This window comes from Ambystoma mexicanum, chromosome 1q (genome assembly GCF_040938575.1).
Source record: "Ambystoma mexicanum isolate Mex_15411 chromosome 1q, UKY_AmexF1_1, whole genome shotgun sequence".
In the NCBI taxonomy this organism is placed as follows: domain Eukaryota; kingdom Metazoa; phylum Chordata; class Amphibia; order Caudata; family Ambystomatidae; genus Ambystoma; species Ambystoma mexicanum.
The window spans coordinates 996193406-996213230 of NC_090922.1; the positions used below are offsets into that span (position 1 = coordinate 996193406).

At 43.5% G+C, this 19825-nt stretch overlaps 1 protein-coding gene across 2 annotated transcripts in view; it reads right to left on the reverse strand.

Annotated features, from left to right (window-relative positions):
• MIGA1 (mitoguardin 1) overlaps positions 1-19825 on the reverse strand; it is a 1504768-nt gene that overhangs the window by 88669 nt on the left and 1396274 nt on the right. For both annotated transcript variants that reach the window (XM_069641662.1, XM_069641663.1), the window contains one exon: positions 15005-15121. In XM_069641662.1, coding sequence (XP_069497763.1) covers positions 15005-15121 — 117 coding nt within the window. The remainder of the gene's footprint in view (positions 1-15004; positions 15122-19825) is intronic.

Below are 19825 nucleotides of genomic sequence, written 5' to 3' on the forward strand. Positions count from 1 at the left end.
CTCGAATTGGAAAGACCCCAGTAAACTCATTTATTACATGGTGGAATTATATTTGTTCTGTTCATCGAATTGAACAATGTTGTGCCTTTTCTTACAATAATTTACATACATTTAACAAGAAATGGGACTTTTTTATGGAATACCTCAACTGATCTGATTATCACTATGTATTTTATAAATGCTTCCTTCCTTTTTACCCCCACCCCTTTCTTATACCATGTCTTGTCTAGTCCGTCTACCCTGATTGTCCACATTACATTGAAGGTTTGACCTCAATTAAACTGTTATGATTTTATAGTTATTTAAACATTATATGACTATTATTATTCTATCAATCATTTTAGTTGTTTGTATATTAATACATTAAATTGGTTAATAAAAATGTATTAACAAGTTTAATAAATTAACAAATCAGATAGTTATCTGCAGAGGGTCCTGTGAGTCGTACACTGGATAGAGCACAATTTATTTTTCATCAGATCCCAGAGGCTCACGCGGACATCCTCCCTTACTCACAGCACTGATATTTTACTTGAAGTGTCAAAAAATATGTAGATATTTGAGTTTTTGCTGTGTGTCCCATATTAATTAGGTATCAACAAAATTAAACACGAGGAATAATGAATTATGGTTTTGAATGACTTTGGCTGACTGTATAGTAAAAATAGATACATTGTTTGTTGACCTTCATTTCAGGGACCCCAAAAGTAAGATTTGTTAGACTCGCATCCTCTACTTTTGCATATCTAGATATGATTCTTTCGGGGGTCAGCTGCTTCCCCCCCTCCACACAAACAGCTTTATATTACTCATAGCTCTCCCTCCCCAGTGTAATATAATTTTCTGAGAGCACACCTATATTCCCTGCCTCTTGGTGATGACATAGCTCAGCTTTTTGAGGGAAGGTTGGAAGGAGGAGGCTGCATGGAGTCTAGAGCGATTTAACACCTACATTCGTTATCCAAGCTAAAGGCTTTAAGATAACCCATTTGGTCTGATTACTGGAGCACTACGCAGAAGTCAGCAAGGAAGAAGCTGTGCCACTAGACGCGAGTAATGTACCCTGAGCACCAAGTCGTTTGCGGGATTACCTTGACCAAGTGTTAATATTTGATTTGTCTTGTTTTTAACAGGGCAACATCGTCTGCATCCTCGGTCTACTGTGAGATATTACAGGTAACTGATAATTTGGTAGTGTGCCCAACTGAGGCCCTACAGTCTTTTGCTACACAACATTTCCTGGATGTGCTGATTGGTCCACTAACGGCAAGCGGGGATGGTGATACAGTGGCCTGGTAAAAGGTCACCAGGGGGTGGCATTTCTCCTAATTTGCAACCCCAAGAAAATCAACCACTTTCCCCAAATATTCTAAGACTGGAGTTCGAGTAGTAAATAATACCCATCATATCCATCCTAGAATATGTGGGGGAAGGCTGTTACCACTGCAGGGGAAAAATATTGCCTACCTGGTGACTTTTCCTCAGGGGATTTTTCACATAGAACCAAGGGGACCATTGTACTGAATCTATGTAATCACTTCTCTTGCTATATGTTGCTTCTGTGAACTGCCAGCATTTTAGATGCTTCCACTGTATTTTTATGGTATTATGGGGGTACTCCACTTCATGGTCCTGGTATGTTTTCTATGTGTGTGCGCTTGCTGGTTTACCAGGGGCTTACAAGTGCCGGCCGAGACACTAATGTGCAGGATAAGTCTTTGTTACTTACCTGTAACTGTATTTCTCCAGAATTGGTATCTTTCATAGATTCATATGCTTGAATATTGCCTGTCGTTAGACTGAGAATCCTCGGCAGTGAATCCTCAGTAATTTTAAAATACATACATATATATATTCATTTTTTCCAAAGGAAAAAACAATACTCACTTATGTAGTCTCTCCAATTCACTTTGGTACTTTATGACCCCAACCAATGATGTGGCAAATCTTAAGCTCGACACCAGCCAGCCATCTTAAGATTTTGAGATGAGTGCATATATGACTGACTGCCCTTGGAACAGCCTCCCCGGAGAGGTGGGTGGGCACATGTGAATATATGAAAGATACCAATGCTGGAGAAATAGTTACAAGTAAATAAGGACTTCTCCAGCATTGGATCTTTCATAGATTCACAGGCTTGAATAGAATACCAAGCAGTGGAATTATGGCACTTTGCCACTGAAACACACACAGGTTAACCACAGTACCACAAGGAATACTTATACCCTAAGTATGCTTGAAACTGGACTGGTACGATGGACGAACAATGGCTGCTCCTACCTTATGTAAACAGGTGACGCAGGACCTCTTGTCCGACCGCTGACCCCTTACTGCCATCCTCCTCTAGGCAGTAGTGTTTGGTGAATGTGCGGAGCGTGCTCCAGGTCGCCGCCCCGCAAATGTCCTTTATCGACACTCCCACTTGGAAAGCGCTGTAGCCGCCCTTCCTCTGGTGGAGTGTGCTATATCTGGACAAGGGAGAGTGTCGCCCTTTGATTGTTGGCAGTGAGTGATGCAGTTAGCCATCAAGCAGGCAATACCCTGTTTGGAGATGTTTTGCCCCTTGGTGCACCCTGAGAAGACAACAAAGAGTCTGGAGGAGGTACAAACCCACTGGTGCATTGTAGGTGGAATTTCGAGACCTGTGAAAGGTCTAAAGAATGTAGGGCGCATTCAGCGCTGGAGGAATGCTTGCCGAAAGAGGATGGCATATGCTTTACGATAATGTCATATTGGATACCACCTTGGGGGGGAACTTTGGGTGTGGCCTGTGAAAGGCGCCTCTGCAGAAAGGGCTTAGAGTTTACTGATTCGTCTTGCTGACGTTATTGCCACCAAAACGGCAACCTTCCAGGAGAGGAATTGCAAGTCACCTGTGAATCGTTTTGTAGGGAGGCCATCAGTGGCGACAAAACACTGTTGAGGTTCCAACTGCCAACCGGAGTGGGTAGCGGAGGAAAAGTGCAATAGTCCCTTCATTAAGGTCTTAACTGCCGGGTTGGTCACAAACGACAAATGTTGCGGACCCCAAGATTAGGACAAGATGGCTGAAAGATGAACCTTAACGGGGGACAGCTCCAAACCCACTTTGGCTAAATGCACCAGCTAGGGTGATAGCTGGTCCACGGAGATAGACAGTGGATCCAGTTGCACAGCCTCACACCATGTGGTGAAGTGCTTCCATTTACTAGCGTAGGTTATGCAAGTGGATTGTGCTCTAGACACACAAATGATGTCCCAGCATTCAGGCGGTAGTGTTAAATTGGCGTGTTTCCACTGTTCAGGACCCAGGCCCTGAGCGAAAGCGCTGCTGGGTCATGATGAAGGATTCCCCCAGACCTTCCTGCTGGGCTAACCAGAACTGGAGAGCCTAGAGGCGAACTGGCTTGCTCTGCATCAGTTGCAGCAGGGTCAGGTACCAAACCTGCCGGGCCAGGCTGGTGCTATGAGGATCATCCGGCATGGTTGCATCTTCCCACTCCTCAGCACTCTGGCGAGTACCAGTATGAAGGCGTAAAGGAACTGATCTGTCCATGTTAAGGAGAAAGCAACCCCCACTGAATTCTTCTCCAAGTAACTGGAAGCAAAGTAAGGACACTTCACATTGTCACTCGTCGCAAACAGGTCGATGTTAGGATGTTCCGATTTGGTTGATCTCGCTGTCGTCGAGTTCTCACTCATGGGAGGTTGAACAATCCCTTCTTAGCTTGTCTATTAGCATATTGTCCTTCCCTGGGGGGTGCTCCGCACTGATGTGAACCTTGTTTTGGAAAGCGCACTCCCAGAGCTTTAATGCTTCTGCAGAGAGCATCGCTAAACTAGTACCCCCCCTTTCTTGGTGTAATACGTGGAGGACATGTTGTCCATCTGAATCATGACTACCTTTCTTGCAAAGACACTGGTTGAAAAGACTTCAGTGCCCACTGGATGCCTCAGATTTCTAGCATGTTGATGTGATGTAGCCTTTCTTGATCAGACCACATGCCCTTTGTCTGCAGCTCTCACAGGTGTGCTTGCCAGCCTGATATGGACGAGTCGGTCTAGAGGAGAGATATGGAGGTTGGCGCTTGAAAAAAGGCATGCCTTGTTTGAGGTTGCGTTCACTGCTCCACCACTTCAGTGCCGCGCAAAAATTGGGCGAAAGGTGAACAACATCTTCCCATGAGCCTGTTTGCTCCCATTGCTGGTCGAGGGCCTCATGGATTGGCCTCATTCTCAAACTGCAGTTGGGGATAAGGAATAAACAAGGGGATATCATCCCCAGGAGAGATTTAAATCGATGTACCGTGGAGAACTCCCTGAGAAACCGGCTGACTAGCAGCAACATTGGTGCTATTCGCTCTGCCGAAGGCCACACGAATGGGAGTGTCTAGTTCTGCTCTGCGGAAGAGAGCAGTTTGCGCCAGGTTGGGTGCTGACTTGGTCTTGTTGATGGAGAAACCTAATCTTCTTAGAGTAGCCTCCAGTTGCTTGACAGCCCTGGCCGTTTGCTTTCTTGTTTTTGCCTTTATCAGCTTGTCTTCCAGGTACGGAAAAAACTCTATCCCTTTACCCAGAAATGTGCTGCCACGGAGCTAGGCACTATGTAAAACCCTTGGGGTTGACATTAGTCCGAATGGGAGCACACAGAACTGGAAATGTGTGTCTCCCACTACAAATCTGAGGTAACGTCTGTGGGCTGGGTGTATGGGGATATTGAAGTATGCATCTTCCAGATCGAGCGTATCCCAGAAGTTGCACTTGTTTAGCCATGGTAAGACCTGTTGAAGTGAGGTAATTTTTGTATTTGTCTTAAGAACTTGTTCAATGCACGTCTAATATTGAGTGCCACTGTCTGTTTTTCCTTCTGACCAGGAAGAAACAAGAATAAAATCTCCTCCCCCCCCTTTGGTTTATGGGCACCATTTCTATGGCAGCTTTTGAAGATATTTGTCTATCTCTAGCTTGATTTGTGCCAAGTGATGGATTTTTGACGATCATGGTGATGATGTTGGCAGACAGTCAATGAATTTGAAGGTGTGGCCGCTCTGAATGATCTGAAGCCCCCATTTGTCTGAAGTTACGTCTAGCCAGTGGTGGAGGTGTTGGCTGATCCCTTTCCCCCACAGGGGTGCAGTGTGGGGTGGAGGGAGGTGTTCCCCTGTCAATTCTGCTTAGATTGTGGCTTGTATTGGATTGGCCCGATCCGTGTCGGCCTCTCTGCGTGTAGTATCTGGTGGATTATTGTTGGTACCAGTTTCCAGACCGAAAAGATGAGGAAGTGGACATCTGCAAGGTGTATGCCTTGTTATAGTTTATTTATTTATTTATTATCTATTGCATTTGTTACTCGCCCAGACCCCTAGGTATCACAGCAAGGTTACAGACAGCTTAAAAATGCATACATTGAGTAGGCCGGTGTGGGGCAGTTATATTGGCAACAAGATGCATGATATAGAAGCAGAGGAACACAATAGCAGATATTAACATTGTAGCAATATATACATAGGAGAAGGCAAGATACATATTTACAGGGTGTTGGGCTGACTTTATTTATTGGTGTTGGTTAAATAACCAGGCTTTCAGCAACTTTTTAAAACCGGTAAGGGTTTCCTGATTTTTAATGGTGAGTGGAAGAGAAGTCCAGTGTTTTGGGGCTAGGTGTTGGAAAACTAGTGCCCCTTGATCTAGTCTTCTTGAATCGCGGTAAAACCAGTAGTGACTGGTTGTTAGATCTTAAGGGTCTGGTATTCGTTTTTCTGGAAATTACCCGATTTAGGTAGATAGGAGCATTTTCATGGAGCCATTTGAAGGTAACGCATAATGTTTTAAAGATGACTCTGGCTTTTGATAGGTAACCAAATGGTGCTCGCTTCTGGTTTTGGATATATGATCCGAGTTTCTTATTCGAGGGCAGCCCTCAAGGCTTTATTTTGTATCAGATGCAATTTGTTGAGGTTGGAGATAGCGGTGCCTTAGAGTAATACATTTCAATAATCTAGTCTTGATAGGATGAAGGCCCTGGCCAGCGCGATGCTATTGGTGAGTGTCAAAAATTGGTGACTGAGGGAGATACATTTTGAGGTGGAGGATGAGAGTGCGCTGATATGTTTAGTTAGGGAGAGGTTGGAATCCAGATAGACTCCTAGGGTTTTAATACTGAATGATGGCGCCGTCTATGTTAATGGCAGCGTAGTCGGAATGAAGAGCGTTTATTTTGGATTGGGAGCCCAAAATGAGAATCTCTGTCTTGTCATCATTAAGGCAGAGGCTGTTTAAAGCCATCCAGTTTTGGATTATGGAGTATATTTGGTTTATGGTCATTGTGTCTTGGATGCAATTCCCTGATAGGGGAATAAGGATCTGGGTGTCATCTGCAAAGTTGGTGTAGATGACACCCATGTTGTCCAATGCTGAGAAGAGAAGCTTAGTGTAAGCGTTGTGTGAGGGTGATGGGCAGGATCCTTGCAGGGCACTTATAGGGACTGGTATGGGATCAGCAGCTTCTTTGCCCATGGACACTCTAGAAGTGCATTCAGCCAGGAAATATTTGATCCACGTGGTGGCATTCTTGGAAAAATTGAAACCTTTGGCTAGGGTTGCACAGAGTTTGTTGTGGTTGATCAAATTAAATGCTGCCGATAGGTCTAATAAGAGTAGGATATAGAGTTTTCCTGTGTCTCTGATAGTGTCAATTTGGATTTTGAGATCCAGGAGGGCTGTTTCTGTGCTGTGGTTGGGACGGAAGCCAGATTGTCTAGTGCCAAGGAGTTGGTTCTGTTCTAGGTTTGCTTGGACTTTGTTATATACTATTTTGTGAAGGATTTTCAATAGGAAAGGGACCGTAGTTATAGGCCTGTAATTAGTGGGCACAGAGGGGTCAAGGTTGGGTTTTTATAGCAATGGTACTGTCTTGCACCACATTTTTGTTGAATGAGGCATTTATGAATTTAGTTATGATGGGTGTCAATGTGTGAGCACATGATTTCACAACTTTAGCAGGGACAGAGTCTCCCGTACAGTTGGAGGCTTTAAACTTGGATATGGTATTAAACACTATTTCTTGTGAGACTGGGGTAAACTGGAAGATTGGTTTGGAATTTTCATTGAAGGTAGGTAGGTGATTATTCGTGGCATGTTTGTCTCCTAGAAGTTGTTTTTTGGCTAGGATTTTGTTTTGAAGAAGGTTAATCTTGGCAGCAAGAGCATCTTGGATGGTGTTACACAACTCTTTGCTGGAATTGGTGCAGTTGGGGGTTGGTGTTGGATTTTCCAATTCTTGTAGGATTGAGAAAAGTTCTTTAGAATCAGATGCAGCGTTACTGATCCGCGCATTTAAGGCATTGGCTTTATGGGTAATGATGGCTTTTTTGCAAATTCTATTTGCTTCCTGGTAAGCTGTTTCTGTTTCTGTTGAGGGGTGTTTCATATGGGTGTGTTCACAGGCGCGTTAGGTTCTCCTGAGTGCGACAAGTTCCTTGTTGGACCAGAAGCACAATCGTTTTTCTGAGCATTTAGTTTTTCTGGTGAGTGGGGCTACTGCATTAATGGTGGCCGTGAGACAGTTGTGGTAGGCATCTGCTAGTGTTTAGGATTGTCATCAGTAGTAGACAATGGGGGTCATTATGACCTTGGCGGTAAGGTGTTGACGGCGCCGGTAATGGTGCCGGAGCCGTCATCCCCTTACCGCCCCATTACGAGTCTGCTCGCGGGACCCGTTCTTAGCTCCCTCCCCATTCCCATTTCGCCCTATAGGGGCTCGAATGGGAATGGGTATGTACCTGGTCCGGGTTCCTTGAATAAGAAATTACTGGGTCCTCCAAGATTGGAATGGCCCGGTAATTCCTCGGTAAGGGGGTAACCATGCCGCAAATTGCGGCATGGTTACCTCCAAGGTCGTAATGACCCCCAATGTGTTTAACGCCTTGGAAAGCAGAGGTTCTAGGTTTTCTGGTGTGAGTTTGTGAAGGTTTCTGGTTTCATATTTCATAAGAATTGGAGATTTTGGGGGTAGATGTGGGGGGTTCAAAGGTATTAATGGTGAACATGATGCTATGATGATCTGACCAATCAAGTGGGGTTATGGAATCAATAGAGACATCCACGTTGAGCGAAATGACCGAATCAATAGTTCGTCCTTTGATATGGGTAGGGGAGTTCACTAACTGTGTAAAGGTCATGTCCTTCAAGGAGGAGTGTAGTGCTTCCGCTTTATGGTCGTGGCTGTCCTTGAATCCTAAGTTCAAATCTCCCATGAGGATGCATTTAGTGTTGGGTTTGATATAAGGAGCTAATAGCAGTGGGATATCAGTCTCTGGCTGGCTGTTAGAGTTAGGGGCTCTATAGATGACTAATAGGTTGATGGTTGTTTTTCCGTTTATGGGCAGTTCAGCTAGCAGTAATTCGTAACCTAGTAGACTTTCAATTTGACATGATCTTAGTTGGAGTATGGTCCTTGCGATGATTGCCACGCCACCTCAATGTGAGTGTGTCCTATCCGTTCTGAGGATAGTACAGTCTGATGGGATGGCTATAGTGAGGAGAGGGCTGGAAGCTTGGTGAAGCCAAGATTCCGTGACAATTAGAATGTCAAGTTGAGATTCTGTGATGAGGTTATGTATTTCGATGGCATGGGCTCCATGTTAGCGGGCGTTTATGAGGGCACATTGGAAGTTGGAGGGAGGTTTTGGTGTAGAACTTTCTTCTGTTTTAGTAGTCATTGGTTTAGGATTGGTTTTGGATGTGATCTAGTGAACCCTCGGAAATGATTTGGCGGGTGGGTCAGATAATGGGGTGATGTGGGAAGTGTGATAATTCGCCTGCTGCTGGGTTCGGGCTCTTAGGCGAGACTGTCTAACTTTTCCTAGGACAGGTGTCGAATGTTTGTTTTCAGGGTTACTATGGTTCCATGTGGACTTTGGCGGTTGTGTAGCAGAGGCGTCATAAATAGAGGTCTGTGTGTTGGCCTTAGGTCAGTGGTTATACTGTCATTGGTAGTTGGTGGCAATGGTGCTGTGGAGGGCAGGAATGGCGTAGGGCAAGGAATGGGATGGTACCTTAGGCAGGCTAGTTTGGTGAGGCCTGAGCCGTTATTGTGTACATTATAGTGGCTTCCCGAGCAGGGAGTATAGTACGGGATAAGGCAAAAAGGGAACATGATGAAGGTTAACCAAACTAACATAATTAGGTGCAGCTGTAACGTGAGATGGAAGGGTTAGTCTGACCTGATAAGGGATGAGAAAATGAGCTTGTCAGGCAATTATGCGAGAACTCTAGTCATGAACTATTTGGTAATGGCACAGGTACGCTAGAGCATAAGGCTGTTGGGGGTGAAGCCTGTAGGGCAATAGTTAATTTAATGGTTAGGTGCGCTAAGAACAAAGGCTATTGGTGTTTACACAATTAAGCAATTCTAGCAGTTATACCTATATTCTGAGATGGCATTGAAGCTAGTAGACTGGTTCAAAATGGGGCAGCTGGACTGGCATAGCCAGTAGGCACATTAACAGAGTAGGCTATTTCGACTTTTCAGGGCAAGGCCAGTATACACAATAGTAGAGTAGGCTATTTCGACTTTTCAGGGAAAGGCCAGTATACACATTAGTAGAGTAGGCTAGTCTCTGTACCTTGTTGCTGAGCCCCAAAAGGAACGACAAGGACGCTGGTCCTTATCTTTATTGTTTAGGGAGCTAATGGCCCTGGTCGTGTCTGTGTCGGTCTATCCCTTTGTACACCTTTCTTGCCTAATAGCTCCTCTCCGTCAAACGGCATATCCAAAATCTGGGCCTGAACCTCTGTCCAGAAATCAATTGCTTTTATCCAAGCTTGCCTTCTCAGGACAGTGCCGTGGGCCATCTGTCTGAAACCAGACTTAGCTACATCTGCAGCTGTGTCGATCATGCTCTCCGAAGTGGATTCACCATCCGAAATGGATTGACTTAGCCGCTTCTTGAAACTCCAGAGGGAGATGTTTAGTGAGCTTGGACACCTTGTGCCAAAGATCCCCGTCATATCTTGCTGACATTGGCATAGCATTTGCTGCTCTTATTGATAGAGACACTGCCGCCGACACCTTTATGCCAATAGCCTCTAGCTTCCTTCCCTCGTTATCCAGCCGAGTCGTTAGCGGCGATGGAGGATTTGCCAGCTTCTCCCTTGCTGCTACTGTAATGACAGAATCAGGCTTGGGATGCCCCTGCAAACATAAAGGCGCACTGTCAGGGGCATTATACTTCTTTTCAGGCCCAGCGGCTAAGGCGGGAGTTGACAGTGGGTTTGCCAGTATTTTTGCCCCTGCCTCCCAGATAGTGTCCAGGATCGGGATGGTCATAACCGCCGTCCTCCGCTTGTCCCCATGTTCATATAACACAGACTTCTTCTCCTCACCGAACACCTGTAGGTAAAACAATTCAGCTGCTTTAGCCATTATCGTGTGGAAAGAGGCTACATCATCTGGTGGTGAGGAGCCCCCGGAAGAGTCACGTCTCTGCTGTTTCTCAATGATGTACTCATCCCATTCATCCACCTGGCATGTTGGTGAATCTTGAGGAAGTTCCCCCTCCTCAGGCACATCCTCCTGTGCATCTTGATTGGTGAAATCCCTTTACTGATCGTCCACATGATCCTGACCAAAAGGGTGATCTTGCCAATCTGACAAGGACAAGGAGGAACGGGCTCTGTTGGCCCTAGACAAAGGATGTGGTGAGGAAGAGGGCCTTCTCAACAAAGACGTGCTTCTGGGTGAGATGCTGCGTTTCCAGTGTAGGTACATGCTCCTGGCGAGCTTCTTGTTCCTGGTGGAGCAGAGATACTCCTTCACCTCTTGGCCGATACCTCTGGTTCCATGGTAGGTGGGCTGCGGGCATCTCAAGCCACTTTGTTGGAACTCATCCATAATATTTCTCATGGACCGCATCAACTCCAGGAGAAAGGATCGGTTTCCTCCATAGAGGGATGCCAAGGTGGGCTATTTTCCTTGGGTGACAACCGTGGCACCTCTAGAATGTCCTTTGCGTCAGAGAATTCTACCTGGAGGATGATATCCAGTAGTTCTAACATTTACTTAATGGGAGAGAGGCTGATGCTGGGCACAGCCACGGTAGGAGTCGCCAGCGTGAGAAGTTGACTTTTGGCAGAGAATTCAATGGTTGCCCTGGATGGAATTGCCTCTGTGGGTGAATGGTGATCCGATGAAGATTTCTTTGTTGACGAGACATGTCGAGAGGGTAGTCGTGGTCGTGCTGTATTTTGAAGTATTGCTTCTCCATGGACGAGGTCCTCATCATGGTCGTGGATTTCTCTGTGGACAAGGCTATGCAAGGCAATTCAGAGCGTTCCCCCCATGGGCAACTTGGCCGTCAACGGTGTCTCGTGGTCAGTAGTGATTTGCTCATGGACGAGTGTCCTTTCGTCGACAAATGGCTAGTAGACAGGGTCTTCCTCTCCATCAGTTGAGCTGAGGAGGAGCTGGTTATCGGCCGCTCCCTCGTGGGCGAGGGTCCCGTGGACGGGGCTTTGGCGGATGGCTACTTATCTTAGGTTTTAGATCCTTTCTGCCTCAAAATGACGACTTTCGTGCTCCTTGACTGCCTGGGAGCTCGCCCGTGCCTCCGTAACACTCTTTGTATTGACCTTTGTAGGAGATGGAGAACCTCTGTCAACTGAAGAAGCTTTCCTCTTATGAGCTTGCTTTTCAGAGGCCATGTGTGAGGAAACAGGGGCGGTCTTCACGGATTCCTCATCTGGAGAAGCGCAATTGCTCTCCAAACGGAGGAGGAGCCTTCTGTACCTGTCTTGCAGGATCTTTTAAGAAAATATTTGTCAAATGTTACCTTTAATAATGTCATGTGGATAGAGAATAGAGGCAGTAGATAATCTCATTGTGTGGATCCCTGACAAAAATAAGCCTTTTCCTGCATCCCATGCAGTCCTTAAAGAGAGAGGTGTTCCCCTTGGAAGCACCTTCAGTGGGGTGTCTGCCATGGACATGAGGTATCCTGTGAAGATATTTCCTTCGACGATTCCAGACCAAGCAAGAGACCCTGAGCTCAAAAACACAGGTTGGGTAGAGCAGAGGAAACTCTTTTAGAAAAATGTTTTCTTAGTGAAAAGCGATGTAAAAAACTGGATTAACAGAAGAAAGCTCAGCACGCTGATGTGGATTCCCCTGGTCTCTAGACTGCAGTGACATCTGATCACATCACTAATTCCATGTTGTAGGAAAACACTGATAACAAAACAAATTCCATCACTGATGACATTACTGGTGATAACACTAATTACAATGTATATATCAGATCACATCAATAATGGCATTAGACATAAAATGATTAATATGTTAGCGCATTATTAAAAACGTAGATTTTCTTATTAACAATTTAGGCCATGGACTTGGCCATGACGAAGGCTGTGGTCACTGACCATCACCAAACACCATAGCTAATGGTCAGTTAGTGTTGCATTGTTAAAAGCCATGCCTAGTGGCCCGTCACTGTTTGAAAACATACAGTGTGCAATGTTGAAAGCTGTAGTCAGTGGCCATAGCTAGTGTCGATTAATATGTTAGAATATACAGTTGGCACAGCGAAAACACGTAGCCACTGGTTAGTAGTGTGTTGAAGACCTTGGCTAGTGGCTGGTTAGTGTATATAATATGCAGTAGGCACGGCCGAAGGCCATAGTTAGTGGCTGGTTAGAGTTGTATAATACATAGCGGGCACGGCCAAAGGCCATCGCTTATTGCATTTCATTATTTTAATATATACAGTGGACATGGCCAAAAGATGTACAAACTGCTCAGGGTCAAAGGCCATGGCTAGTGGCCCATTTATAGGTTGGAATATAGTGGGTACAAGTCAGTTTATATAATATACAGTGGATACGGTTGAAAACTGTATCCACTGGTAAAGGCCAAATTCTATGGTTGGTGGCCTGTTGGTGTTTTAAAATATTCAGTGCACATGGGTGAAGGTCGTGACCACTGTCCATAACTGAAGGCCATGACTAGTACCCATTCATGTGTTAAAATATAATTGGCCATGCACACTAACCATGGCAGAAGGCCATGCTTAATGCCAGTTACTGTTGTAATGTAATAAGTGATGTCATCAGTGATGTGATCTGTGATGGCATCATTGTGGTCATAGGCTGTGCAACAGGGGGGTGAAGATAAGGTGGCTTTAGCTGAATTTCAGGGGTTTTGTTGCATTAAGTTCTCACCATAACGTCACTGCAACTAAAGTTTTATCTTTGAATTACAACGGTTTTGTTATTCCATACATAATTAAAATCAATAATGCAGACAATTGGGCGAATGAAAACGATATATCATGTCTACAAAGTACAATAAAAAAGAAATTGTGCAACCACATTTCCCCCCAAATAAACCTGTTCATAACAAACTTGGTTTGCATTTGTGCTCATCTTTAAGTGTTTACATTCGTATGCAATGTAGATGAATAGAAAGTCATTAAAGTGCTACCGTAACCGTGTACACAGCCTAAACTCAATATATCTTAAAATAAATCTTTACAAGACTACTGCCCATATATATATATATATACACACACACACTAATACAAACATTGTTAAAGGGATGTTATGGTTAAGATGCACTAGCAAAAACCCATGAAATTCTATGGAAAGACGTTACAGGGACATTATGGTTAAAGGTAAAACCGAAACCCCCCCAGAAATTCTACAGTTATGGTAAGCTAAGCAATCATAATGAACGCCACCACCGTGCACTACTAAGACTAACACCCATAACATCAACGATGATATCACAAATTTCACTGATGACATCACATCTGACATTATTGTTGATGTTAAGTCCCTACAAGGGGTTGTGTTTATAATGTTGGTAACAGGTCAGGGGGATTGTATAATGTTAAAGTAGTAATAACTAGCTAACAATTCAAGACTTACTGCACACTTGTGCTATTACAAAGTATACATATGAAGTCCCACAATGCATACAAATCAGAGGCACATAAAGGGAAACTAAAGTAAGGAAGAATGAAACAGCATCATCAGAAAGTGTTAATAGCATTAAAGTTTAATTTCATGTATACAAATGAATTGTGTGTTTCAGGCCGGTCTATTGCCCCTTGTATGTGCACCATGAGTAGAGACCAAACCGAAAGGCAAGTACTTTAAGAACATATGAAAAGGTTAACATCTAGATATACAGCACCTTTTGAATTTTAATATTCTGACTCTCAGTGACCAAAACAACAGGCCTATATATTTCAGTTACCAAAAATAAATGGGCCTCATATGTGATGTCATCAATTACATTTGTGATGCCATCTTTGATGTTATGGATGTTAGTCCATGTCACTTGGGAAAAAGACATATATATTTGGTTTTTCTGTCTTTAAATGGTAATTTGGTGAACTGAACCTGATACTTTATTGCTTAATCATTGGATAGGGAGATAACTTTCTGCTATCCCTTTTTGATAGGCGGTGAATCACCCGTCTCCTAGGGAGAAATTCATTTGGTTAGGTACAGGGTGTTCTTCATTTGAGGGACAGTCTGCATATGTGTACCATTTAAGTTTTAAGATGATTGGTTTGTCTCTTCTTTAATTATGTTCTCCAATACCGTTCTTTAGTGTTACATAATCACAACTTATTACAGACATAAAGGAAATGTGCAAAGTGAAGGTTCAAGATCTCAGCTAGATCTTCGCATGAATCTAATCCAACTATGAACTAATCAGCAAATCTCAAAACATTCAATAGTTCAAGCGAATGTTTATTTCTGCACTAAAACTCATTATTTTTTTCTGTTCAGTATATTTGAACCTAGGGAGATGCTATAGGTGATATATTCACCCACATCATGGGTGAATGTATCATGCACAACATCCAACCAGACACAGAGGCCTAAAGAGCATGCCTAGTAATGGTGTATTATTTCATGTATGGTAATAAGAGCTTCTTAGCATCAACAACCCTATATGGGGGATAGGTTCATTTTCTCCAGAAACGAACCAAAAACACAACAAATATTCAAATACCTTAAAAAAACAACACACATCATGGAAAGAATTTCGAGGACCCAAGAAACCCCAAGCCAACACTGGGCTGATGTGCTCGCAGATTGCATAAAAGTGTGCAAAAAATCCATCAGGCATCTGTTGAAAAAGATAGAAAAGAAAAAATATAAATTGAAGTTATCTAAAGAAATACATTTCCATGGAAAATCATTTTCTTTCACAAAAGAATATACATACTAGTTTCTGAACCCCACAAACACAATCATCTTCCAAAAACGCAAGACCAAAAACTCAAATTGAAACAGCAACTTTAAGACAGTAAACAAATCTTGTTTAAAATGTCTTCCAATGCACAACAATATTTGACAGGGCTTCCTCCAGTCAAATACCGAACTTCACGAACTTGATGTGCGATTTTCCCTTCATGAAAACAAACTTGACTCTTTCTGACAGTAACCACTGAGGAATGTTTCGGCTAATGCACACATAGCAGCTACTGAAAATATGGCACACACAAATCAAAAATGGCATGTATAAAACATTTCTTTGGATTTTGTTTTACCATAAAAGGTCTGCATCTGTTTCCTAATGGTGCCAAACCTTGAAACAGATGTTTCAGATGCTTCGTGCATTACAAGGGAGAAAGAAATGGAAGCTGCAGTCGGACAGATCTGGCTCTCGGCGCATCTCTCATTGATGCACACGTTTGATCGTCCTATTAGGAAAATCTCACAGTTTTCATTAGCAAAAAATGTGAAGCACAAACATCCTTCTTGCAATAAATAAACACGCTGGTACACTATTCCAACCATGCACAAATGCCTGCAGAAAATACGACATACTAAAAGTGATTCAGCCTGCTGTCACTGGAACTTTGGAAAATAGGCTACCCGACATCCCAAAATATTAACTGCATGATGATTCTTTATAAACGGCATCTGCCCTCAACTTTAACCATTTTAACCCTGTCTGCGGAAAACGTAGTGCTTAAAAGATGCAGAGAATGTGTTCACATCATTGAAACGGTTTCGCATGAGAATTGAGGCTAAATTATCCTAGAACCAGGTCGCTGTCAGAGCATGGTTAAATGCAATGAAGGTGACAACTAAGATGCACTTTCACAATAACTTGTGAAAGATGCAACACCCTGGATAGGGGTAGTGGAGCCATATATGTAGAACTACAATGAATTAGCGATATATTTATTCGGTTTGTGAAATTAAATGCAACAGTTTTACTGTGGGATGGAGTGAGTAATAACACTGTCATAGCGCACCGTACGGCTATGCAGTCTCTGAGCGCTGGTAGAGCACTTTGGGATAAATTAGCTTTAAAAGAAGCTCAGTTTCAACCCGACAATATAGTAGGAAAGGCAAAATCAGATGACCAGGCAGTGTTTTTACAATGAAACTTCACACTTGAGGCACTTTCAAATTAGAAAGTGTCAGGCTAGAGGCAGCAAGGCAGACCAATATGGAACCAATACAGTTCCAGATAAGGATGACACCTGGATGCGAAAGGTCCTAAATTGCAGCTCTGAAACAGTGCCACTGTAAATGTTCACTGGTCTTTCTTGATGGCCACTAGTTCTTGAGCTCAAAGCTTCAAAGAGCATACTGGAGGCAAAGCTCTACTCCCTAGCTACGGAAACCAATATAGCAACTACACGGGAGATGCCACAATGGTGCTCACCTCCTCTGTATATTAGCAGGACCGGCCTTGACACCAGCCTCAATCCTAGTGCAAGAGAGTAAGCCTTGCTTGACCCAATCATTGTACCAATCCCAGAAACAAAGAGGTGAGACCACAAGAACCAAAACGTACCAGGCGCTGACAGTGCAAGAAACCTGCAGCTGCTGAAGCCAAACTGCCCCTATGAACAGTACCAGCATCCCATGGTGCCATGCTCCACGGAGAGCCTCACACCCAGACATACCGCAATACCCTGCAATGTACCTCAGATGCAGAGGAACTTCTTTACTACCTTCTGAAGCTTCTATCCAAAACGAAAGGGTGAGCAGCTAGGCCCGATGCCACAGGAACTCTGGGCACTGCAGAGCAAACCCCCTGCCCTCATAACCCTAATCACAGAATGATGTTTGACTGCCCAGAAAGGACACACATGAAAGTCAATGACAGAAAGGGACCTAAACATTGAAGAGCTTCTTTGAAAAACTCGGAGGCATTCCAGGCGCAAAGGACCTCAGCATTTGACCACTCTTGCAAGAGAATCCAACTAGTGGCAGCCTTAGCTGTACTCCAAACCAAACCTGGCTCAAGTACATCAGATTCTCAAATGTGGACCAGGAGAAATCAAGCCATGTACCCAGGCTACTCACTCTATGTTAATTGCTCAGCATTAGGACAATCTCTCTACAAACCAATCACCTACTGCTTAACCAATGAAGCATAATCAAAGGTAGCCTTTGCTTGCATTGAGGTCACAGTGGTATAGCATCCCCTACTCACTCTTTGTAGACAATACGGAGGTGTGATGTTCTTTGTTTAACTGTGTCTTTACAGTACCTGTAATATAACACATTTATCGAACTCAGAGTGAAAATGTTTATATAACAAACCTCAGTGTGAATCTTTCATTTATTCAAAGTGATATCTGGGTTGGCTCTATATCATGTCTGCCTCCCACCTGCTTGATCAATGCAACCAGTAGGTTAACACAGAACTGCCTCTGTCACGGTTCAACCCACATCCTAAACTGAGGGCCAAGGGACAGTAAAAAAACATTGTTGTGCTGTCCTGATGGCAGAGGTTTGGTAACATTTCCTAGAGCTAATGATAAGCTGGACAGCCACAGTTTGGGTTACATACAATCAGATTATCTGTATAGTGTGTAGTTCAGCATAGAAGGTGTTGAAATAATGATACTTACTGTTAACAAAAACAATCCATGTTACATTTCCTGGACTCACCAATAGCCACCAAGTAAAATCTACAGGACTTAACCTCAATGAACAGCTAGCCAGATGAGATAAAGCGCAACACCTAGTCCAAATTAAAACCACATAATCTTTTTTGTATGTGCCCAATAGAAGAACTGTATTCACTTGATTTTGCAGTGACTTGCAGTAGAGGGTCTCCTTATCAGTTGACTGATTTCCCAATTTTATGAGACAACCAGAGAGATCTATAGTCTAGTTGCTACCTAACCAGATAGCCAAGCTTAATAATAATGGGGAGGGAAGACGCACCAGGCTCCTCTGCGGAGACTGATCTCCAAATAGTAGAGTGCATGATGTTGTGCAAACTGAAAAAGTGGCACCTTGTGCTTGTTACACATAGGGAGTCTTCAGACACCCTTAAAATTCAGAGGTGAGGGAAGGCAATAGATAATTGACACATTTAAACTCAATCCAGTTAATTCTGACTTATCAATAGGAGCAAGCCATTGGGCATATCAAGGCTGGGAGATCTGAACCTCATTTTTAAATTTATTGTGTTGACATGCACCACATGAACATAGGATAATTAAAGGGGGATGAGGGAGGAAGGGGTGAAGAGCAAAGAGGTAGTGAAGGGGAAGAAGAGCAAAGCAAAATAGACAAAAGTAATGCTAAGATTTTAAGAGGACTGTCGACATAACAGATTAGTCACGTCAGTAAAAATACTCCATTTTATAATTAGGTGCTAGTAAAGAGCCAAGTCCAAAAAGTATTATTGTATCTCAGAGTCATCACTCAGCTAGTGAAAGCCTCCTTGTTTATTATAACATTTTATTAACGTTTTGGCATACAACACCAAACAAGAAGGTACTCCCATCCGTCTTCCCCAAGGTCCCACCCCACGCCTAATAGCAACATAGCACCAGTGAATACGCTCCCATTTACAATCCATATCTCTTTTTGCAGTAGTCATGATCATTGCGATAAAGTGCTTATTATGTATGGAGCATGTAAGATCACCCACATTCCTAACAGTGCCAATCTAGGATTATTTTCTAACTGCCAACCCAAACACCATTGTCATCTAACCAAACATTTCATCCCAGTATGTCTAGAGTTAAGGACACACCGAAAGCATATGTATGAAAGTGCCCTGGTCTACCCCAAATGTAAAGCATTGCACCACAGTTCATATTCTTCAGCTGCAATTACAATTAAACCCTGCTTGCATGTTGGGCAGGGTTTAATTTCATTTGTGACCACCGATTATCATGACTACATGGTAAGCAGTGTTCACAATTACAATTAAACCCCGACCTGGGTAGGGTTTCATTGTAATTGCACATGCTGCCTGTCATATGAGCATGGCATGCAGCGTGTACAATGGATCCCTATGGGGCCTGCAGCTTTATGCTTCCCTCCAGCTTTTTTACGGCTGTCAAGGGAATGATACAATTGCTTCCTATGCAATGGTCTTTCTATGGAATGTCCTCCCACATATCCCTCATCTTGATAGATATCCTCTAGTGCAAGTCTTGTACATTTCCAACAATCAGCTTCTTCGTTCCTGAACATGATACTGTCATTCTATAAAATAAGAAAACTATGCACTGTGAGCACAGGCCCCTTCCATGTGCTCAGCAGCCTATACTAGGGAGATTTTGAAAACATTTGCCCAAACAAAAAGATGTATATATTTATCTTTCCATGCTTTTAAAGCAGGGTAGGGTAATGAGGAATCTGTGGGAGGAGAATCCATAGAAAAAACAATACAATGGATTGTAACCTTCCACAGGTTCCTCAACTTGATAGACCCCTGTTTCTAGGATGTTTTAATCGCGCAACAACTAGCTTGGGAGAATTTTCCACCCACTCTAAATCAGACGCTCACAAATCTTTATTTTTATGAACCTGAGACACGCCCATGTAATAGCTACGATTG